The sequence below is a fragment of the Nerophis ophidion genome, linkage group LG15 (genome assembly GCF_033978795.1).
Source record: "Nerophis ophidion isolate RoL-2023_Sa linkage group LG15, RoL_Noph_v1.0, whole genome shotgun sequence".
Classification (NCBI taxonomy): Eukaryota; Metazoa; Chordata; class Actinopteri; order Syngnathiformes; family Syngnathidae; genus Nerophis; species Nerophis ophidion.
The window spans coordinates 19,441,657-19,467,255 of NC_084625.1; the positions used below are offsets into that span (position 1 = coordinate 19,441,657).

The window sequence follows — 25,599 nt, forward strand, 5'->3', positions numbered from 1 at the left end:
GTCAGGACTTTGGGAAGGCCATTCTGAAACCTTAATTCTAGTCAGATTTAGCCATTCCTTTACCACTTTTGATGTGTTTTTGGGGTCAATGTCCTGTTGGTACACCCAACTGTGCCCAAGACCCAACCTCTGGACTGATGATTTTACATTGTCCTGAAGAATTTGGAGGTAATCTTCCTTTTTCATTGTCCCAGTTACTCTCTGTAAAGCACCAGTTGGCACCATTGGCAGCAAAACAGGCCCAGAGCATAATGCTACCACCACCATGCGTGTGGGTAGATATGGTGTTCCTGGGATTAAAGGCCTCACCTTTTCTCCTCCAAACATATTGCTGGGTATTGTGGCCAAACAGCTCCATTTTTGTTTCATCTGACCATAGAACTTTCCTACAGAAGGCCTTATCTTTGTCAATGTGATGTCAGATAAAACAATAAACAAATACAAATATATATATAAATATATATTATTTATTTGACCATTATAACAAGGATCTTTATGAAGATTTCTATTTATTTTTACGCCATCATCAATATGGTTTCACACCAAATGTTAACGTGAACAATATGAGAGGTATACCTTTTATTAAAATAAGATCTATAGCAGCATATCAAAAAGAGGCATGAATTTGCCCTCCAAGAAATACATCCAAATAGACATACGTTCCTTGGTGAAGGTAATATGTGGATGGACTGCGGGGTTATTTGCTTCTTACCGCGGTGTGTGAGAGTGTTGTAACCACTTTACCTTTGCAGCAACTAACACTTCAGGAAGCTGTGAAGCGAAACACCGAGATGAGACCCTCTAACACGCAGGGAAAGTAACCCAATAATTCTTTTCAGTTGTTTTTTTTCGTGAACCTGCGACATGACGCGCTCCTCTGATGGGTTGTCTCGACACAGAGTATTGATCTGGGAGTGTTAGTGCTACTTGTACACCTGCAGCACTGGCTGAAGGAGGACATCTCGGGATATTCGAAGTCTGTTCGCGTTTAATGATTGAAAAAACATTTGCATTAACTTTTCCTACATTTTTACCATTGCATGAAACACCAAATGGCCTGTTTTTGAATCTCATAAGTTGGATTGACTTGAAATTTCTCACTCAGCACTACAAATCATCATGAAAATCGGCACACGCTTTTGATGGACTGACATGCACATGAGCATCAAATTTGAGCTTAATTATATCACTAGTTCTATTTGTATTGTATGATCCAAAAAATGAATCTGGTCGTCGTACACTATATTGCCAAAAGTTTTTGGCCAACCATGAATTTGAAGTGCCATCCCATTCCTAACCCAGAGGATTCAATATGATGTCTGCGCACCTTTTGAAGCTATTACAGAATCACCTCTATTGGAAAGGCTGTCCATAAGGTTGCGGAGTGTGTTTATAGGAATTTTCGACCATTCTGCCAAAAGCGCATTGGTGAGGTCAAGAAGGCCTGGCTCTCAGTCTCCGTTCTAATTCATCCCAAAGGTGTTCTATTGGGTTCAGGTCAGGACTCTGTGCAGGCCAGTCAAGTTCATCCACATCAGACTCTGTCGTCCATGTCTTTATGGACTTTGTATATGCACTGGTGCACAGTCATGTTGGAAGAGGAAGGGGCCCGCTCCAAACTGTTCCCCCAAGGTTGGGAGCATGGAATTGTCCAAAATGTTTTGGTATCCTGGAGCATTCAAAATTATTTTCTAAGCCCAACTCCTGAAAAACAACCTCACACCATAATTCCTCCTCCACCTCCACTTCTGTCAGTTTACGTGGACTACCACTTGGTGGCTGAGTTGCTGTTGTTCCCAAATTATTCCATTTTGTCATAATAAAGCCGACAGTTGATATTTAGAAGCCAGGACATTTCATGACTGGATTTGTTGCACAGGTGGCATCCTATGACAGTTCCTAGCTGGAAATCACTGAGGTCCTGAGAGCGGCCCATTCTTTCACAAATGTTTGTAGAAACAGTCTCCATGCCTAAGTGCTTGATTTTATACACCTGTGGCCGGGCTAAGTGATTAGGACACCTGATTCTCATCATTTGGATGGGTGGCCTTTTTATTTTCGACGCCGTCAGCAGGCGAGTCATTGTGACACCTACTCAACTGTAAGTGAGCTACGCGTACTTGCACCTTCTACCGCACTCATAAACAAATTATAATGAAGACATGCATCGTAAAACTCAGTTTCACAACACATACACACCTGCGTAGCATGAAAGCACTTTTTATGTTTCTCCGTCTAAATAAGTGAACAATACATCTACTTTGAGAAATGACCCAGCTGACCTGATGATAATCCCTGATGAACGAGTTTGAGAACATTTATTTTTATTGTTATTATTATTCATAAGGCTAGTGTACTTTTCAGTTTTGTAAATACTGACAATGGTGTGTGAAGTCATACTTAAGGTTACGTTCAATCTAAAAAATGAGGCCATCTTGTTAAGATGAATGTTGTGATGGTTGATAAAATGTGGATGAAGGATACTTTTTTATTTACTTGTATTCTAATTGCACTACTTAAAGGCCAAATGCTCATTTGTGTCTCTTGACCTTGAATTTTTACTTGATTAGATTTTTATTTTTTTTTACATGATTTATTGCTATGTATATCATATGGCACTCTGCAATCTATTAAGTTCAGATAAATGCAGCTGAGATTGGCTCCAGCACCCTCCGCGACCCCGAAAGGGACAAACGGTAGAAAATGGATGGATGTTCTAAACTACTGCATACAGTGTTTTTAGTCTTCAATAAGTTCATATAAAAATATTCGTCCTAAAATATCGAAATGTAAAATAGTGTCTCAGTCACTTTCCATTTTCCGAACCGTAGGGCGCACGGGGTTATAAGGTGCACTGCCGATGAATGGTCTATTTTTGAGCTTTTTTCATATATAAGGTGCACCGGATTATAGGGCGCATTAAAGGAGTCATATTATTATATATTTTTTTCTAAATGTAAAACACTTCCTTGTGGTCTACATAACATGTAATGGTGGTTCTTTGATCAAAATGTTGCATAGAATATGTTTTAGAGATCATCTTCAAGCCGCTTTCTGACAGTCGCTTCCAGATGCGCCGTTTTGTGGGCGGTCTTATTTACATGGCTCACATTCAACAGTCTCTTCTCCCCATCATCTTTGTTGTAGCGGTGTAGCGTGCAAGGACGGGAGTGGAAGGAGTGTCAAAAGATGGAGCTAACTGTTTTAATGACATTCAGACTTTACGTAAATCAATAACGGAGCAGCAACTCCTCATCCGGCCGGAAATTTGTCCCGTGAAAAACCGTCCGACCGGAACCCTCCAATAACTAAAGTTCCTTGGGTGAATAATGTAAACTCACTACACCGGTATGTTTTATTGCTTCCATGGCGAGTTTGCTCACTGATATAAGTAAGAACTTTACACTACTTTATATAAGAAATGGCAACAGTGGAGGATGAATGTCCCATAACAAGAATATATAGAAAAAGAACTACGGGGTGGGCACAGACCACAAAGGCGGACGGGCGTAATTTTTCAGGATTTATGCAGATCCCACATACAGATCAGCAGTTACCAGAAGCTAAGAAAAGTTGCTTTTGCATGATATTGCGAGACAAAACGCCAAATATGTCTTACCTTATACACACACCATAATAATAATAATACCTACTCAGTGGCCTGGTGGTTAGAATGTTCGTCCTGAGATCGGTAAGTTGTGAGTTCATACCAAAGACTATAAAAATGGGACCCATTACCTCCCTAGTTGGGATTCAGCATCAAGGGTTGGAATTGGGAGTTAAATCACCAAAAATGATTCCCGGGCGCGGCACCACTGCTGCCCACTGCTCACCTCACCTCCCAGTGGGTGAACAAGGTGATGGGTCAAATGCAGAGGACTAATTTCACCACACATAGTGTGTGTGTGACAATACTTGGTATTTATCTTTAAACGTAATACTCCTACGTTTAATGCACCGACAATCCAACAAGCGGTGCGGCTTCATAGCTTACCAACTTTGTAGTAGAATATGTTGATAGATTTTTGAGCGCCGTGTGTAATGTTCTATATTTTCAATGGAATAAATAAAATGTTGATGTTGTTTTCTCGAGACATATTGCCGTCATAGTGCAGTCTACACGTATATATTATGTTTGACTGCCATCTACTGGTCACACTTATCATTACACCATTTACCAAATAAAATTGCTTCAAGGTCGGTAAGCAAAACCAGAATTATTCCGCACATTAGACGGTTATAAGGCGCAAAGTCGAGTTTTGAGGAAAAAAAAAAAGGATTTTACGTGCGCCTTTGTCACTCTAGGACTATGGCGTGGGTGCTTTTCCCGAGGTGCAAAGCGAATGGGGTGGAAACGGCGATGGTGTGAAGGTAAAGACATCTTTATTTTAACACTAAAACTAAAAAACAGGAACAAACCAAAGGCGCGCACAATGGCGGTACAAAAACTGGGCTATGAAAACAAAAGACTAGCACAAAGGCAATTAACTACAAAAACTTACAAGACATGGAACTGTGAACGAGACATGGATCTTTGCAAGGTGCGTAGCAGGTGGTAAACATGAGAAGGACGTGATGTTGCCCCGCTGACTATCTGGTAACTGTGGCTTAAATAATGAACATGATAAGTGCAAACAGGTGTGAGACAAAAAGACAGCGGCGTGACATGAAGACAAAGGGAAATCTAATGAGTTGGCATGGTAACGAAAACAAACCAGGAAGTGCAGAGCAGGAACTGAGTGTCAATCAATCAAACAATGTTTACTTATATAGCCCTAAATCACTAGTGTCTCGAAGGGCTGCACAAACCACAACACAAACCACTACGACATCCTCGGTAGGCCCACATAAGGGCAAGGAAAACTCACACCCAGTGGGACGTCGGTGACAATGATGACTATGAGAACCTTGGAGAGGACGAAAGCAATGGATGTCGAGCGGGTCTAACATGATACTGTGAAACTTCAATCCATAATGGATCCAACACAGCCGCGAGAGTCGCGTTCACAGCGGAGCCAGCAGGAAACCATCCCAAGTGGAGGCGGATCAGCAGCGCAGAGATGTCCCAAGCCGATACACAGGCGAGTGGTCCATCCTGGGTCCCGACTCTGGACGAGCGGTTCATCCTGGGTCCCGACTCTGGACAGCCAGTACTTCATCCATGGCCACCGGGTCGGACCGGACCCCCTCCACAAGGGAGAGTGGGACATTGGAGAAAAAGAAAAGAAACGGCAGATCAACTGGTCTAAAAAGGGAGTTATTTTAAAGGCTAGAGTTTACAAATGAGTTTTAAGGTGAGACTTAAATGCTTCTACTGAGGTGGCATCTCGAGGGCATTCCAGAGTACTGGAGCCCGAAATGAAAACGCTCTATAGCCCGCAGACTTTTTTTGGGCTTTAGGAATCACTAATAAACCGGAGTCCTTTGAACGCAGATTTCTTACCGGGACATATGGTACAATACAATCGGCAAGATAGGATGGAGCTAGACCGTGTAGTATTTTATACGTATGTAGTAAAACCTTAAAGTAACATCTTGCGGGTCCAAAAAACAAAACCGAACATGACCAAAACAAAACATGATCCATAGTCTGGGAAATACGGTACTCATGCAATGAGCTAACTGAGTTACTAACTCAATTACTTTTTGGGAGAAGTAATTTGTAACTATAATTAATTCCTTTTTTTAAGCTGAGAGGACCAACACTGATACAGAACCCCTCAGGTCATCACAGAGGTGTCATTCCACTTGTTTCGTCCCAAAAGTTATGACAATATTTTATGAAGGTTGAAAAACCTCATCCTTCTTTGCCGAGGCCCGTCTGTATTGGAATCAGCAACTTAATGGCCATCATTTGTCTCATGATTATACAACTTTATTTTGTTTACCTGTGTTAAAAATTAGGACACCGGCCAGCCCTATGACCATAGCTGCAGCAATTGTTTATCTTTAAGAAAAAAAATAATAAATAAATTGTTTTTTGATCCTATTCTGAACTATACCGCCGCCCGTCCAGGCAGCAGGAAAAAATAACGATGTTGACGGCGCGCGGTCTGACACCGCCCGACGTGGATATGATATAGTTCATTTCCTATTGTTCGCTTTTATTTAGATGTGTCCATCAGGCGGCTGGCAGCCTTCTGCTCGTGCAGCGGGGGGACGGGACAACAACAAAACAGCGGCGGTGGTTTGCATCTAAGTCGTCTTTTTGTCACAAAGAAGCTTTGATTCCTTCCTCCATAATGATTTGAAAGGGATGCCTATTCCTGGCCTCCATTCATGTGCATCCCTGTGATGAGGGCAGCACAAACACACACACACACACACGAATAAAAAATAAAAAGAAAGCTGGCCGTGATTGCCAGTTTGATTATGTGCATTTGACCGGTGGCCAAAGATATAGAGTTGTTTGTTTTTTTCGGGCCGGACATTTTATTAGGCACACCTGCAAGGAGCTTTTTTTAATTATGGATTTTGTTGCATCCTTCATCGCTACAAACCACAATTGCCGGTGTCCAACAAAAACATGGGAAGCTTTCATGTGTGCTGATTGAAATTTTGATTTTTTTGAGTCTTTCGATAATGCCATATTTTTTTTGTGAATTTTTTTTCTCAGCAGGGTTCTTGAGGGTGCATGGGAGTTTGCCCAACCAGTCTACATGTGCTTTGTGGACTTGGAGAAGGCATTCGACCGTGTCCCTCGGGAATTTCTGTGGAGAGTGCTCAGAGAGTATGGGGTATCGGACTGTCTTATTGTGGCGGTCCGTTCCCTGTACGATCAGTGCCAGAGCTTGGTCCGCATTGCCGGCAGTGAGTCGAACACATTTCCAGTGAGGGTTGGACTCCGCCAAGGCTGTCCTTAGTCACCGATTCTGTTCATAACTTTTATGGACAGAATTTCTAGGCGCAGTCAAGGCGTTGAGGGGTTCCAGTTTGGTAACCGCAGGATTAGGTCTCTGCTTTTTGCAGATGATGTGGTCCTGATGGCTTCATCTGACTGGGATCTTCAGCTCTCACTGGATCGGTTCGCAGCCGAGTGTGAAGCGACCGGAATGAGAATCAGCACCTCCAAGTCCGAGTCCATGGTTCTCGCCCGGAAAAGGGTGGAATGCCATCTCCGGGTTGGGGAGGAGACCCTGCCCCAAGTGGAGGAGTTCAAATACCTAGGAGTCTTGTTCACGAGTCAGGGAAGAGTGGATTGTGAGATCGACAGGCGGATCGGTGCGGCGTCTTCAGTAATGCGGACGTTGTACCGATCCGTTGTGGTGAAGAAGGAGCTGAGCCGGAAGGCAGAGCTCTCAATTTACCGGTCGATCTACATTCCCATCCTCACCTATGGTCATGAGCTTTGGGTCATGACCGAAAGGATAAGATCACGGGTACAAGCGGCCGAAATGAGTTTCCTCCGCCGTGTGGCGGGGCTCTCCCTTAGAGATAGGGTGAGAAGCTCTGCCATCCGGGAGGGACTCAAAGTAAAGCCGCTGCTCCTTCACATCGAGAGGAGCCAGATGAGGTGGTTCGGGCATCTGGTCAGGATGCCACCCGAACGCCTCCCTAGGGAGGTGTTTAGGGCACGTCCAACAGTAGGAGGCCACGGGGAAGACCCAGGACACGTTGGGAAGACTATGTCTCTCAGCTGGCCTGGGAACGCCTCGGGATCCCCCGGGAAGAGCTAGACGAAGTGGCTGGGGAGAGGGAAGTCTGGGTTTCCCTGCTTAGGCTGCTGCCCCCGCGCCCCGACCTCGGATAAGCGGAAGATGATGGATGGATGGAAATGTGTCCTGAAGAACTGGTGGTAAGCAATCACGAATCATTGTTGCCTTACGTACTGGACAAATAGGACAATCATATCAAGTTAAAGTTAAAGTACCAATAATTATCACACACACACACTAGGTGTGGTGAAAATTGTCCTCTGCATTTGACCCATCCCCTTGTTAACTCCCTGGCAGGTGAGGGGAGCAGTGGGCAGCAGCAGTGCCGCGCCCAGGAATAATTTTTGGTAATTTAACCCCCAATTCTAACCCTTGATGCTGAGTGCCAAGCAGGGAGGTAATGGGTCGCATTTTTATAGTCTTTGGTACGACTCGGCCGGGGTTTGAACTCACAACCTACCGATCTCAGGGCGGACACTAGGCCATCATTTATTTCACAACTGCGTGAGCAAATAATCAAGAACAACATTTCCCGAAATGCAATTGCAAAAAATTTAGGGATTTCAAAATATATGGTCCATAATATCATCAAAAGGTTCAGAGAATCTGGAGAAATCACTCCACATAAGCAGCATAGCCGGAAACCAACATTGAATGACCGTGACCTTCGATCTCTCAGTACTGTATCAAAAACCAACATCAATCTCTAAAGGATATCACCGCATGGACCCAGGAACACTTCAGAAAACCACTGTCACTAAATACAGTTCGTCGCTACATCTGTAAGTGCACGTTAAAAACTCTACTATGCAAAGCAAAAGCCATTTATCAACAACATCCAGAAATGCCGCCGGCTTCTCTCGGCCGAGATCATCTAAAATGGACTGATGCAAAGTAGAAAAGTGTTCTGTGGTCTGACGAGTCCACATTTCAAGTTGTTTATGGAAATATTCGACATAGTGTCATCCGGACCAAAGGGGAAGTGAACCATCCAGACTGTTATTGACGCAAATTTCAAAAGCCAGCATCTGTGATGGTATGGGGGTGCATTAGTGCCCAAGGCATGAGTAACTTACACATCTGTGAAGGCACCATTAATGCTGAAAGGTACATACAGCTTTTGGAACAACATATGCTGCCATCTAAGCGTTGTCTTTATAATGGATGCCCCTGCTTATTTCGTCAAGACAATGCCAAGCCACATTCAGCATGTGTTACAACAGCGTGGCTTCGTAAAAAAAGAGTGCGGGTACTTTCCTGGCCCACCTGCGGTCCAGACCTGTCTCCCATTGAATATGTGTGGCGCATTAGGAAAGCCTAAAATACAACAGCGAAGACACTGGATTGTTGAACGACTGAAGCTCTACATAAAACAAGAATGGGAAATAATTCCACTTTCAAAGCTTCAACAAGTAGTTTCTTCAGTTCCCAAACGTTTATTGAGTGTTGTTAAAAGAAAAGGTGATGTAACACAGTGGTGAACATGCCCCTTCCCAACTACTTTGGCACATGTTGCAGCCATGAAATTCTAAGTTGATTATTATTTTCAAAAAAAAAATAAAGTTTATGAGTTTGAACATCAAATATCTTGTCTTTGTAGTGCATTCAATTGAATATGGGATGAAAAGGATTTGCAAATCATTGTATTCTGTTTATATTTACATCTAACACAATTTCCCAACTCATATGGAAACGGGGTTTGTAGATCGGGGGCCACATGGAGAAAAATCTACTCCCAAATGGGCCGCACTGGTAAAATCACGGCACAATAACTTAAAATAAAGACAACTTCAGATTGTTTTTGTCATGATCGGTGGTCCGGATTATGATTTTGTTATTTTCTGTTTGTTTTGGACTCCTTTAGTTCCTGTTTGTGCACCTCCTGAGTTTTGTCACCATGGTTTGATTATACTTATGATTTTCACCTGCCTCTTGCATTCGAGACACACCTGTTTGTAATCAACAGTCACTATTTAAGCCTGCCTTTTTTGATCACTCGTTCTGGCTTCATTGTTTGCGTCACGTTTATGCCAAGTAAGTTTTGTTTACAGACGTGGCAACTTGTCCAGGGTGTACGCCGCCTTCCGCCCGATTGTAGCTGAGATAGACACCAGCGCCCCCCGCGACCCCAAAAGGGAATAGCAGTTGAAAATGGATGGATTGATTTATAAGGAGATTTTTTTTGTTGAAAACTTCAGCGTGTACACTATCTAGGGCAGGGGTCGGGAAGCTTTTTGGCTGAGAGAGCCAAAAAGGCAAATATTTAAAAATGTATTTCCGTAAGAGCCATATAATATTTTTTTAACACTGAACACAACTAAACACATGCATTTTTAAGTAAGACCAACATTTCTAGAGTATAATAGGTCTCTTATTCTTTGTAATAACATTGTTATTCTGAAGATAACTATGGAGGGGGCGTGGCCTGCGGGCCTGCAGAAAACTGGGGTGTGCCAGGACCAGCCTCGAAATCAGCGACAGGTGCGTAGATGGCCCACCTGGGCCTTGTTATCTAATCACCTGTCGCTCTGTTATTAGCAGCAGCCAGGAGGAGAGACGGGGTTGGGGCTGGAGCCAGAGCACGAGCGAGAACGAAAGAGAAAAATATAATTGCTGGAAAGCAACTGAGAGACTTGAACAGGTGTGGTAGAAAACGGATGGATGGATTAAAAATGCATGAGAATGTTTTATATTTTGAACATTATTTTTAACACTGTAATGACAAGTGGAATTATTAATTACTTATCGTGTCAAGCAATGTCAGCTCAGATTTATCCGAGAGCCAGATGCAGTCATCAAAAGAGCCACATCTGGCTCTAGAGCCATAGCTTCCCTACCCCTGATCTAGGGTTTGGTGTACCTAATGTTGTGGCCCATTCTCCCCAAAAACGCACGCGCAGTTAAATTAAAATCAGGTTAATGGTGTGTATTGCGCGTCTCCCATGGCGACGCTGCTCCGTGTCACAGCTGACTCCATCTCCATGGCGATGGCTGCCTTTCCCACCTCCCGACATGAAATGGACAAGAGAGGCAGAACCCCGTAAGTGGACTTTAGTGAATGGATGAAAAGAGCTGGTGTCACTGACAGCTGCTGGCGAGATTTGCATTTTAAACCTTTTTTTTTTTCCCCAGCAGAGTGACATATTTTTCTTCTGGATGTTTGCTCTTGCTTTTAATTATTTATTACTTTAATGAATAGTTCCTGCTGGCCCGGGAAGTCCGCCGAGTCCTTCAGTTCGACTATTGATTTAGCGGGAATGCGTATAGGCGTGGAGTCGATACAGATAATAAAAAGCACTTTAAATGTTCAGAAATGCAAAAAAAAAAATGGCGACAAATGTGTTTAACTGAAAAGATTTACGAGGTTTTAAGAAGGGAAACAAGCCAACACTCACTCCTCGCGACAATATATCACCGTAATGACGATTTTATTCAGACTTATTGCTTGCATGTTTCATTTTTGAGTGGTTCCTTCTGCTGGAGGCGGCACTCACTCCAGAAGTAGTCTGTGGAACATCCCCAGGCCCGTTGTTGATTGAAGGCTCTTGAGCCCGGCCTCGGCTTGTTTTGATGTAGTGTTGCTCAAAGGTTGCCTGCAGGAATTAGACCTTTGTAGCCCCGTTGGCATCAAGGGCTCTCTTGTGAAATGGCAACAAAAGTTTTCTTGTTGCACAGGGGGCGGACACACACACGACTAGTGCAGAACAAGTGTGTATCAGCGGGTCCTGACGGGGTTTTTTATGCTTTTTGAGCCTGGCGAGGAGATAAATAAGATTAACACAAAGCTCGGCTGCTCCCAAGGGAGCTGTTGGCTCACAAAGGGACGATCGGCACCCGTTTTGATGAGGGTTCATGTTCGCCGTGATCCCAGCCGCTGCTATTGAGTGTTATTTTTGCAAGTTAAATGAAAAAAAAAGTGGCAGATAGTATCTTAATAGCTAAGGTTTCATCCTTTGAAACAAAACTCAGACGGATCCCACAAAATCACAAAGAAATAAAACCTAAAGTGGTTACATTTCATTCAGATTTTTTTATAAATGTCTCTTTATATTAAGAGTTGTGGCTGTAGGCAACCTCCTATTAAAGTTTGAACCAATATGATACAAATTTCTGGTACCTGTGAATCAATATAGCGTATTTCCCAGGCGACAGAGCTCATCAGTATTTAAGTCCCACCCACCAAATTTTAGAATCAATACATCCATACATCCATTTTCTACCGCATATTACCTTTTGGGGTTGCGGGGGGCGCTGGCGCCAATCTCAGCTATATATATATATATATATATATATATTTTTTTTTTTTTCCAAATATTTTTATAAATCTTACCTTTAACATGGTCACTAATTAGTTCACTAGTTTCTCTTGTTATATTCTTATTTTTACTGTTATCTTTTTATTCCTATTGTTGCTTTTTTTATTTATTGTCATTGTTATATTTTCTATTTTATTTTCATTTATACCCCCATTATTTGCGTTTTATTTTTAAATTATATTTAAATTCTGTACACTGCTACTGGAATTTTAAATTTCTTGAGGGAACTCTCCTTAAGGAATATATAAGGTTCTATCCGTCTATCTATCTATCTATCTATCTATCTATCCATCTATCTATCTATCTATCTATCTATCTATCTATCTATCTATCTATCTATCTATCTATCTATCTATCTATCTATCTATCTATCTATCTATCTATCTATCTATCTATCTATCTATCTATCTATCTGTCCATCCCATCCATCCATCCATCCATCCATTACAATATATTGTGTAAATATTTATACAAACACCTTAATGGTTTCCAAACGTGCCTGCAACAAGGCAGTTAAACGGCTGACCAGTCAAAACAGAAGTCCTTTTCATAGACCGACCAGCTGGGTCTCCACGGTAACGTTTTGGTGAATTTACAAAACTGAAACGATACAAACAGGATGCCATTGTAAGTTCCTTATACTACCACAGACACTCGTAAACGTGTTAGCACATTCGCTGATGCTAACAGGTTTTTTTGCTATTTTTGTATTATGACAATTTATTATTGGATCATGTTGTACTGCATTTTAATCTTTTGTTTTGTGGTTGTGTGATGTTTTTTGCCTGGACCCCAGGAAGAATAGTCTCCACTGCGGTGTAGACTAATGGGGGATCCTTAATAAACTAAACTAAACCAAACAGCGCTAGCTTAATTACATCACGATATCATATACACAAATATGCATGAAAACACTCCTATAGACGTCACACACCAGGTCAACTGTAAAACGTTCAAACATTGCTTGGAGTGATAAATGACAAATTATTTAGAGCAGAACCGCTAAGAACTGATATACCTCCGGTTCAAAGCACAAAACAGCAAATTCATTTTCAAATTGCAGCACCTGCAGTAAAGCGAACTTGTGCAAAAGATGGTGCCATAGCACAAACAGTAACACACTTTTGTTGGGGTTATGCAAAAACAGTTGTTTGAATAAAAAAACATTATGGCGGTTAGCAAAGAAAATTTCATAAATTCCCATAAATTTTGTAAGCCGCGGGGTGCAGAGAGCGGGGGGGAAAAACTAGCGGCTTATAGTCCAGAAAATACGGTGGGAGTTATATCTTGTTTGTAGGCATTTCAGTTTGTTGGAAGTAGTTGTTATGTTAAGCTGAGTGTGTCTTTTGTTCAGCCCTACAAAGTGTTTGTACTGTAAGTATTGTATTTTTTACCGATCCGTTGTTATTGCAAAGTGCGTTTTAGTTGTGGTTTTGATGACCAAATTTGGAGGTGTTGAAATCGCCATGTATAATTGCTGATGTTAACCGATAGCATGTAGTTTACAAGCTAGCAAAATTTCGAAAAATGGAGCCTTAATTTTAGTGTTTTTTTTTCAGGCGTGCTTGCTTTGTTGGCATGAACAATTGCAACATGATTTACAGTAGACGGAGTCCTCTATAAATAAGCCTGTTTGCTCACCAAGTGCTTTAGCCAGTGCTGAGTCAGCAACCGGACATGACATCACTCGCAACAAAGCTATCGAAAAAGGGTGTTGTTTAATTTTACGCGAATCGGTACCTGGCAGTACCCGCGGAATTTGGTTGGTACTGAGAAAAGTACTCCCATATGTCATAAAAAAAAAACACAAAAAAAACACTTAAAGTGTAATCAGTGTGGCTGGACCATGTGTACGTTAGTAAACTTCATTCCCTGGTTTATAGTCCAGACTTTTAGCTCAGTAGCTAGCACGCTCATCTCTCACGAGGCCAACCACGGTTTGAGAAAAGGAGGGACTGAACCACGCAGGTTACACATGTACCAAGTCTCTGGGCTTTACAAGTAAACGGTTCCTCAATTTCAGATGGAGACTGAATCCATTTTTCTCATAAGAAATCAGGCAGATTAATTGAATCTGCAGAATAAAACAAAAAGACGATAAAAGAAAACTTTTGACAACAACTTTAGTCAAAAAACAAATCCTACGAAAGGTGTGACATTGTATGCCGAAGTGAGGAAGATCATAGCCGCACACTTAAGTAAAGTCACTTACTTGGCGCTTACAAAACGAGGACTTTGGTGCAGTTTTCGGCGTGGATAGTTTTCCCGAGATGCAAAAGAAGGCGTGAAGGTAAATACATGTTTTATTGTACTATAAAAATGCAAACAAAAGGTGCTCACACCGGAGGCAGAAAATTTGACTAAGGAAACAAAACTAACACTCAGGCAGAACTATGGCCATAACAGCAAAAACACTTACTGTGACGAGAGCAGAGCAGCATGAACTAGGGGTGGGCAATATCGCAAATTTGGGTATCGATACCGATCCAATCCGATGCCGGCCAGTATCGGCGATACCGATACCGGAAGTGTCGTCATCTGATGGGGGAGGGGGGGGGCTTCGGGGTATCGATACTTTTGAAAAACAAATTTTTACTTTTGCCTTTATTAATTGATTATGATAATAATACAACACAGGGCAACGATTTAAGTCAAAAAATAAAATATTTATTACAAAAGTAATATCAATAGCAATAAAGTAATGCAAATAAGGTGCAAAAAACTACTATACCTGGCTTGTCGCCTCAAAACACACAAACACTTAAGGTAAATAACAAAACCCTAGATATTGAACAAAGTTGTAAACATGAACACAAAACAAAAGAAGTGAGAAATTCAAATAAAAAAGTAATAATATTAATTACAATAAAGTAAGTAGTGCAAATAAGGCTGAAAACAAACACTGAATTTGGCTAGTCGCCTCACAACACACAAGAACTTAAGTAAAAAAGAAAACACTAGTTATTAAACAGTTGTAAAAATGAACACAAAACAAAAGAACTGAGAAATTCTTATCGTTATTTTAGTGCAATAAAATACTTTACGGTTTACAACCATGACATTAAGTCGCACTGGAAACGCACGTGTGTGTGTGTGTGTGTGTGTGCGTGTCCGAGTGAACCTCGGAGCGAATTATACTGTTGTGTGTGCGCGAACGCACCAAGCGTCATGTTAATTGTATTTATTTTATTTTATTTTGGGTTGAAAATGAATTTTTAAAGTGTTTTTAAATCTCGTTCGCGACCCATCACTACGGAGGAGGGTGGAGTGGGAAGGAGCGCTGCGCTGCGAGCACATTTTTTTTAAATCGGAGTGATTCGCTTCATTTGGTGAAGTATCGATACCATCACGCCAGTATCGATATGATACCGATACTCACCAAGTATCGATATTATACGCCCAGCCCTAGCATGAACTATGAAAATTGCATGAAGCAATAAACATGGCATGAAACAGAGTGAACCAAGCATGAACCAATCAATGATGCCACAACGACCAACTGGAAAACCAGGCTTAAATAGATATGTCATGATTGACAACAGGTGCGTGGATCTCGTGAGGACAGGTGAAAACTAATGGGTCGCCATGGTGACAACACTAGGGAGTGAAAAAACAGGAACCAATGGAGTCTTGAAGTAACAGAACCTAACTAAACGAAACATGATCACAAGACATGACAAGGATGACCAGAACCGTACGTGTGTGACAGTCCATTACATCGTCGACTGGGAATTATAAAGTGCCTGCGTGAGTTTGATACATTTTATATTATTTGCACAGCTATGTTATTTATTTTACTAAGAAAGACTATATTTCTATTTAATTCATGTTATGTAATTATGTGCTACTTAATCAGGTTATTTTATGTGCTGTTAGTACCCATCATGACTAACTGGGTTAATAAAAGTGTTTACAGTACAGTTGTCATTCACTTCAATGTCAGTCAATCTTGCTCTTAAATGAATATCTTCATATGTATACTTTCACCGGAAACTATATGGAATATCGAGTTTAAGGTAAAACATATCAAGATATACTTTTCGCCCAGCCCTAATTTCCAGACAATTGAAATGGTTTCCCACATTCCTTCTCGTCCGAAGTTTCTCATTTCCCATTTGTATTGAATGCAGCATCACAAGCAGCGTTGACATTTGGTTGAAATCCGTGACGCTCCCACACATCCACCCCGCGTGTGAAATCAAGCCAAAAAGTTTACGCCACGCCCTCTGACCTAACGTGCACCCTTCATGGCACCCTCGTCCCCCCCCCCCCCCCCCCCCCCCCACCCCCGCGCCTTGCAATGCTGGCATTTACGGAAAACAAACCTCCATGGATGGCTTCCCCCGAGATGAAATGTTGACTCTGTGTGCTGCCGGATAAACACTCAAGGACGCAAAAATTGCAATCATCACGCTCCTAATGCGCCGTCCATGGGCTCCTTTAATAAAAGACCTTTTGGTGTTCGCCGTGTTTGATACTCTTAGACGGTAATATAATATTGACTGCACTTATTTTGTGACGTATTGACATTTTCCACAATCACCCCGCGCTAATGCAAAGAAAATGTTGACAGTGTGCGGCTGTCTTTGCTTCCCCGCGTGACAAACACAAACATAATTATCCCTACACAATACTGGCGTACTCACAAAATAATTATCATCAGACCTGTTAGTTTGTATTGTCCTGTAATTGAATGGCATATTGATTATAGGTCGAGACTTGACAGGAAATGATGGAATGTTTCTTTTTCAAATTGTGTGCTTTCTTCCTAGTTTTTACTTACCTTTTTCACCAAAGTGGAGTTCGTCAGAGTGTGTTCCGTGTTAACTTGTGTTTTGAATTGTTTTAAGATTGCACAGTAGATTCTATTGTATTTTTGTAACAAAAATTGCGGTTAAATCTATGTGGTGCTTGTTTGACAATAGCAAATAACTTCCAGCGTCAAAAAACATGAGCAGCTGTGGCTGTAGGCAACCTCCTGATGCCGTCCTTTTTTTATTTAACTCCAGAACATAGTTGTTTAGCTGCATTTGAAGTGTGCCGACTTTAGTAGTAAAACCAGACTGAAAAAAGAAGAAAGCGCCTCATTTGGGTGCTAAATTAGTACAACGTCAGCCACCTTCAAACAAGGGTGTTGCAGTGATATTGGGCAAGTTACGTCTTGTTAGTAATGTAGCATTCCGCCAGAAGTACACAGAGTCTGGCGCTCTCTTTAATTGTTACTGTCAACCTTGTTACGCTACAGCGGGGAAGAAGGAGACGGCACAGATGCAGGGACGTCGTTTTACTGTCGCTCTATAGTGTGACTATGTGTAGTGATTGACTGAGTCGTGTTAAGCGAGGTGGGGAAGTCCAAGAGGGCAAGGCAAACTCGGAGAACCAGGGACAGGCAGGAGGTCGGGGGCAAGAGCCAGGCGTCAAAGTCTGTGTCCAGGCGGGAGGTCGAGCTCTAAAAGGGAAGCCAGGGAACCAGAGGGAATACGGGGAGACGAGACATACAGCTCGTAACCGGGGAATGGAGGAATGCTGCTGGAACGACGCGGGAACAAGAGACAAATGATCACTGAGGAGGAGAAAACACAAAGAAAGAGATAGTGAGGATGGAATTAGAGATGTGTCGGCTTACTGTACGGAACAGGTAGCTACGTTCTGGCCCTGAAAGCAGGTCTGCGGTGGCTTAAGCACAGGGAACTCATCAGCGTAAGATGTGTGATTGCTAAATGATTCAAGCTGTGCATCTGCTGCTGGAGTGACGCGCGCTTGGAGGTGCACAATTGAATCCGCCCAGGCCGTGACAAACCTTAAGAGAAGCCATAACAGCAGCGCTACACTAACTATTAGCCACAACAACATGACAGCATTTCCTCATTAAGCACCAATGATGGGTACGGCAAACAGGGTTGCATTCAGGACGACCCGGAATTATGAGCATCTAATGTTACAAGTAAAGTTGTTTTTTGTACGTTCTATTTACTTTATTCTTGCAATAATTATCACAATGTGTTGATGTTATTTCTTATTTTTGAGTATTTAAAATATTTAAAGTACTAGTTGAGTGGAAAAACAAGTTACCTCTATATTGAAGCTATTATCATATGTATCTGATTTATGACACCAAAAGACTTCCAAAGTTTGCGAATAAATAAATATGATCTAAATAGTATGAATCTCACAAAAATTCCCAAGCCGTTTTTAGAGATAAGGAGGAAGCCAGTCATGTGAGAAACCACAGATCCCTTCCCCATCAACAACAATGCTAATCAAGCAGACTTTGTGAGAGCCAACAACGATTACTCATGGTAAAATTGTGATACAGGACCTTTTATTTTTGAGTCCGAACACAAAGAGGATGAGAAATAAGTTTTAGAGACCGAGTGATGGATGCAGTTTCAGTGTGACACTAGCATCCACAGCATTGCTAGGTGCTAAACATACAAACTAACCATAATAAATAAAACACCTTCTGTAATATTTCCACTCTCGCCCGGGTGCCGACCGACGGGACGCTCACATAATTTAGTTTACGTGAAGATTCAATCGCAATCCTCACAAAGGGTGAAAAAGCAGGAAGCGTCATTTCGGCATGTGAAAGTCGACCAGCCTGTCAGTCCATGGCCACGTGTGTCTACTAGCAGGTGAGATATGAATGAATTATAATCTATAATTTACTTCCAGCAAGTGTGAGAAAAAGCAAAAACAAGCCGCCATCTTATAGTGTGTAAAGTTAGCTTTAGCTCACTGCTATCAAAGTGCCGCTAAAATAGTCCATCTGCGTTAGCGCTTATAATAACAATTTCTCTCATAATTGGTTAATTTTCAGGTCACGACATGTAAAAGGAGTATTGGTGGCACTTTCTGGATGTTTTAGAGAGAGTATAATGAACTTAACAGAGGACCCTCGATCTGTTGAGTCAATTGTTAGCTATTTATTTACGATTTCAAATGCATAAAAAGCTGAGCATATACAGCATGTTCTTGTGAATGATAAAAAGCACACCTCTTTCCAATTTTTGCATATCTCCAGTAGGACTTATCTGATGATATGGTCAGAGTACAGAAGTGCTACTACCATGATGTCTATATCCGAAAACAACCGAAGGAATATTCAAAACGGCTGACTGAATCTGTGGCATTTTGCGTGGTTTAAAACGGAATTTTCCGAATTTGTTGTAAATTGTCATGACTGGGACTGTGGTGCGGTTTGTTTTCTCGTGGTAAAAATCGGCTGGACCGGACATGGCGTGAAGGTACTGACATTGTTATGGTTTAAACAGGGGGAGATGACAGCAGACTGACACCAGGTGGCAGCAATGTCCAAATATTATATATATATATATATATATATATATATATATATATATATATATATATATATATATATATATATATATATATACATATATATATATACATATATATATATACATATATATATACATATATATATATAAATATATATATACATATATATATACATATATATATACATATATATATATATACATATATATATACATATATATATACATATATATATATATATATATATATATATGTATGTATATATATATATATATATGTATGTATATATATATATATATATATATATATATATATATATATATATATATATATATATATACGTATATATATATATATATATATATATATATATATATATATATATATATATATATATATATATACGTATATATATATATATACGTATATATATATATATATATATATATATATATATACATATATATATATATATATATATACGTATATATATATATATATATATATATATATATATATATACGTATATATATATATATATATATATATATATATATATATACGTATATATATATATATGTATATATATATATATATATATAATACAACAATATAACTAGGGAAATTGAGTGTGAACGAGATCGAAGAAGAGTGTGTATGGATTAGGCCAGTGGTTCTCAACCTTTTTTCAGTGATGTACCCACTGTGAAATTTGTTTTAATTCAAGTACCCCCTAATCAGAGCAAAGCATTTTTGGTTGAAAAAAAGAGATAAAGGAGTAAAATACAGCACTATGTCATCAGTTTCTGATTTATTAAAGTGTGTAACATTGCAGAACATTGCTCATTTGTAGTGGTCTTTCTTGAACTATTTGGAAAAAAAACAAAAAAAAACAACTAAAAACTTGTCCAAAAATAAACAAGTGATTCTATTATAAATAAAGATTTCTACACATAGAAGTAATCATCAACTTAAAGTGCCCTCTTTGGGGATTGTAATAGAGATCCATCTGGATTCATGAACTTAACTCTAAACATTTCTTCACAAAAAAATTAATCTTTAACATCAATATTTATGGAACATGTCCACAAAACATTTAGCTGTCAACACTGACTATTGCATTGTTGTATTTTTTCAGAGTTTATGAACTTACATTCATATTTTGTTGAAGTATTATTCAATAAATATAGTTATAAAGGATTTTTAAATTGTTGCTATTTTTAGAATATTTAAAAAAAATCTCACCTACCCCTTGGCATACCTTCAAGTACCCCCAGGGGTACACGTACCCCCATTTGAGAACCACTGGATTAGGCTATGTGCAGGATTTAACTGGAGGGATTTTACCGTAAATGTTGAACGTGCGTGTTGAGAGAAGCGGTGCAGTCCGACAAGGGCAAGACAGGCAGGGTAGTCAAGGGGCAGAAGCGGGGTCGAGAGGCAGGAGCGAGTCGTCGTTGTCCGGGGCGAGCGAGGAGTCAAAAACCAGGAAGCACGAGGAAGACAGGGAAGATTCGGAAGCACACGACCACAGCATGACTCGGGGATGAACACAGGGAAGGTACGGAAGGCTAAACTCCGGCGCCGGTATGCCAAGTTGTGCAGGCTTATGAAGGCAGGTCCTACATAACTGGCAGGTGTGGTGATTTTCGGTGAATGAAAACAGCTAGCGTCCGCTGCAGGGCAGAGACGTGCGCGGCGCGTCCTTAGGCGTATCCTGAGGTGCGCTCACTGGAGCGCACAGACGGATGAGCGCCGTTGGCAAGGGTCTGAGCTGTAACAGGCATCTTTTAATTAATCACTCAAAAAGTACTAAACACAAGGCGCGCACAAGGCGGAGGCAAAAACAACTTAATAACTCACTAATCTGTGGACATAAAAACGAAACTCTTACTGTGGCGTGAAGAAGTCAAAAACAACGGAGCAATGGCATGAGCACTATGGCATGGACCGCGTAATCAATCGGGTATCAAGGGTGTGTAGAGGGCGATGTCGCCAGGCCAACTGCCTGGCAACTACAGGTGATTGACAGGTGCGTGAGTCCAAACAAATCAGGTGCGTGAGTCGTGAACACATAACAGGTGAAACTAATGAGTTGTCATGGTGACAAAACAAACAAGAGTGCACAATGAGTCCAAAACCAAACAGAACGTGACCACAAAACATGACATAATTGCGATTGGACATGGTTTGACGGATACGAAGAAAAACAAATACACATAAAGTCAACTTGTTTTTCAGCTCTACTGGTACTTTAAAGTCTTTGCGTCAGAATGTTGTAATATAAACATACAAATGAGTGCTTTATAGGGGAACATTATCACAATTTCAAAAGGGTTAAAAACAATAAAAATCAGTTTCCAGTGGCATGTTGTATTTTTTGAAGTTTTTTTGAAAATGTTACCGGTCTCCGAATATCCCTAAAAAAAGCTTTAAAGTGCTTGATTTTCGCTATTTGCGATGCCACTATCCATTTCCCTGTGACGTCATACAATGCTGCCAATGTAAACAAACAATGGCGAATAGCATGGCAAGATATAGCAACATTAGCTCGGATTCAGACTCGGATTCAAGCGGCTTAAGCGATTCAACGGATTATGCATGTATTGAAACGGATGGTTGGAGTATGAAAGTATTGAAGAAGAAACTGAAGCTATTGAGCGAATAGCTATTGACGCTATTCATAGCCATAGCATGGCCAAATAGCTGCGTTAGCACCGCCGGTAAAATGTGCGGACCAAACGATCAGGACTTTTGCATCTTGTGACACTGGAGCAACTTAAATCCGTCGCGGAATATATTTGCAAATGCATCTGCAGGTTATCCATACATGTCTGTGCCATGTCTGCTTTAGCACCGCCGGTAAATAGCATGTTAGCGTCGATTAGCGTAGCATGTTAGCATCGATTAGCTGGCAGTCACGCCGCAACCTAATAGGTCTGATTAGCACATAAATCAACATAAACAAAACTCACCTTTGTGATTTTGTTGACTTTATCGTTGCAAATGCATTTGCAGGTTATCCATACATCTCTGTGCCATGTCTGTCATCGCCGGTAAAATGTGCAGACACTTTGGTACATTCAATGGGGGTCTGGCGGCAGACACTTTCGTATCTTCGGGCCAGTGGTGCAACTTGAATCCCTCCCTGTTAGTGTTGTTACACCCTCTGACAACACACCGTCGAGGCATGATGTCTCCAAGGTTCCAAAAAATAGTCGAAAAAACGGAAAATAACAGAGCTGAGACCCAATGATTACAATGGGTTGAAAATGAAAATGGCGGCTGTATTACCTCGGCGACGTCACATTCTGACGTCATCCCCTCCAGAGCGATAAACAGAAAGGCGTTTAATTCGCCAAAATTCACCCATTTGGAGTTCGGAAATCGGTTAAAAAAATATATGGTCTTTTTTCTGCAACATCAAGGTATATATTGACGCTTACATAGGTCTGGTGATAATGTTCCCCTTTAAGTTCAAAGTGCTTATGTAAGGTACTTTTTTTTAAATCCTTTATTTTCATAGCGTAATTGAAAAAAATATGCACAGCACTCTTATTGTGAAGGCTGGAAGTGCAGTTCAGTTCTTAAGGGCACTTGACAGCTGTTATGTTTATGAGCGTGGAGACTACTTACGCTGCTGTTGATTTTGGTTTTATGTCTACAAGACAGAAGAAGTCAGAAGCTCTGCAAGTTCAACGCAGAAAATGTATTTTTTCATCAACTAGCACCACACTAAAACGGAGGCAACATCCCACAGTAAACAATACACCCACACGTGCACACCCTACTACTCCGAGTAAATAACAAAAAAACAAATGAACGATTGAAAAGACAGCCTTGCATTTCTTACAATGTCCTGTTTGTGGACAAGGACACTACAGCCATGGAAGCACACTCAAAGTCTTTATTAACAAAAGGTAACACAATCAGGTAAACAAAGATTCCACAGAGCTGCCGTTACTGCCCGCAAACTGCTAGTCTGAGCTATCAGAATCAGAAATACTTTAATAATCCTTGAGGGGAAATTAAGATTTTCAGCACAATCCCATTCAAAAGCAGACAAACAGGTAAAAATATTCAGTCTAAGCCTAGGAGGGTTTTTTTACACTGAGGCAAAAGAAAGAAAAAAAACACATAGCCATAGCACATATAAACATAATAGTGTAAGGCGGAAACATCAAAGGACATTAAATACATTAAAAGAGAAGAGCTGATGCAACCACCCACTTCTACAAACAGCTACAAATGTAAAACAACAACAATAAAAAAATAAAAAATACACTGTGGTGGCCTCTGCAGTGTTCCACACCATCCTCTGCTGGGGTTAGGGGAAGCATTGCCAGAGAAAGGAGCAGGCCCAACAAAGCAACCAAGAGAGCCGAACAGCCACAACTGAGCTAATGCTGCTCTGTCTGGGCGCTGACAGCAACAGGTAACACTTTTTATAGGTAAACACACAGCAAGTTAAAGTACCAATGATTGTCACACACACACTAGGTGTGGTGAAAGGATTCTCTGCATTTCACCCATCCCCTTGTTCATCCCCCTGGGAGGTGAGCAGCAGCGGTGGCCGCGCCTGGGAATCATTTTGGTGATTTAGCCCCCAATTCCAACCCTTGATGCTGAGGTAATGGGTGCGATTTTTATAGACTTTGGTACGACTGGGCCGGGGGTTTGAACAGACGACCTACCGATCTCAGGTCGGACACTAACCACAAGAGCACTGGACAGGTTACTTTTCACACTCTAGTCTCATGAAACATCTCTCAATTGCATATGCCAGATATTTCAAGTTCTTTTTTTTCCGTTAGTAATTCAATTACTTTTTTGGCAAAGTAACAAGTACCTACAATTAACTACTTTTTGAAAATAAATTACCAAACAAACACTGTTCCTATTGAAATGGGGAAAGAAAAATATTGTGGAGCAGCAATATATCGAGGTAGACTTTGGACACGCCGGAGGATCATATCTCACAGCTGGCCTGGGAACAGTGGCCTTGTGGTTAGACTGTCCGCCCTGAGTTTGTACGTCGAGTCATACCAAAGACGATAAAATTGGGACCCATTTCCTCCCTGCTTACTCAGCATCAAGGGGTTGGAATTGGGGGTTCAATCACCAAAATGATTCCCGAGCACGTCCACCACTGCTGCTCACTGCTCCCCTCACCTCCAACAGGGTTTAACAAGGGGTTGGGTCAAATGTAGAGGGTGATTTCACCACACCTAGTCTGTGTGTGACTATCATTGGTACATTAACTTTAACTTAACTTTAACATGAGATCATGTTTTGTTTTTGTCATGTTTGGATTTATTTTTTGGGACACTTTTTTTCCTGCTTTGGCACTTCCTTGTTTTGTTTGTTACCATGCCAACTCATTGATTTTCACCTTGCCCTCAAGCCACGCCCCTGTCCTCAGTTCTCACACCTGCTTGTAATTATCACTGGTATTATTCAAAGATGGAGTTGCCAAGTGTTCAGTCTGGCGACTTTACATATCCCGCAACCCGATTCATGCCAAGCCATGCTGTTTATTCTCTCCTGCTCATGTCAAGTAAGTTTTTGGTTTAGTTATGTCACAGTTGTTTAGTTTGGTTTTTGTCTATAGTCATGCCATTGTGCTAGTTTTGTTTTCAGTAGCCAAGTGTTTGAACCTCCTTGTGAGCGCCATTTGTATGCCTTTTTGTAGTTCATTAGTGTAAAAAATAAAAATGTACTCACATTCACGTCTGTTCGTGCCAATTTCCCTTTGCGTTGGAAAAACAAACTATCCCAAAGTCCAAGTCCTGACACATGGTCATTTTGATAGTAGGCCAATATAGCTAATTAGCCACTTACATCATTTGTTGTCTTCATTATAACACTTATACAAGACTTTTTAAAGTCATTGTGATAGTGGGCTAATATCGCTAATATAAACACTGTGTGACTATCAGTGGTACTTTAACTTTAACACCTCTGTGTCTCCCTGGTGGAGAGGTGTTGGAGACCAGGAAGTCATAAAAGTTAAAGTACCAATGATTGTCACACACACACCAGGTGTGGCAAAGTTATTCTTTGCATTTGACCCACCACCCTTGATAACCCCCTTGGAGGTGAGGGGAGCAGTGAGCAGCAGCGGTGGCCGCGCCCGGGAATCATTTTTTTGGTGATTTAACCCTCAATTCCAATCATTACAGATAACATGACCTGGATAAGTGGAAAACGTGAATGCAGTTATAGATTCATATAGCTATGTTTCTTCATTCTTACTGCCTGTTGAAGGCACCCTGAAGGTAAAAAAAAAACAAAAAAACAAAATAACACATCTGCTCAACAAACCA

At 40.9% G+C, this 25,599-nt stretch overlaps 1 protein-coding gene across 2 annotated transcripts in view; it reads left to right on the top strand.

Annotated features, from left to right (window-relative positions):
• The window catches only part of LOC133569380 (cadherin-7-like), a 352,732-nt gene that overhangs the window by 136,629 nt on the left and 190,504 nt on the right, over positions 1-25,599 (top strand). Inside the window, exon 1 of one of the 2 annotated variants that reach the window (XM_061921666.1) lies at positions 24,748-24,830. The exons of the other annotated variant lie outside the window; for it this stretch is intronic. Within the exon in view, the coding sequence (XP_061777650.1) occupies positions 24,801-24,830 (30 nt within the window). The 5' untranslated portion in view covers positions 24,748-24,800. Of the gene's footprint in view, positions 1-24,747; positions 24,831-25,599 lie in introns of those variants that run through there. 2 annotated transcript variants of the gene reach the window in all.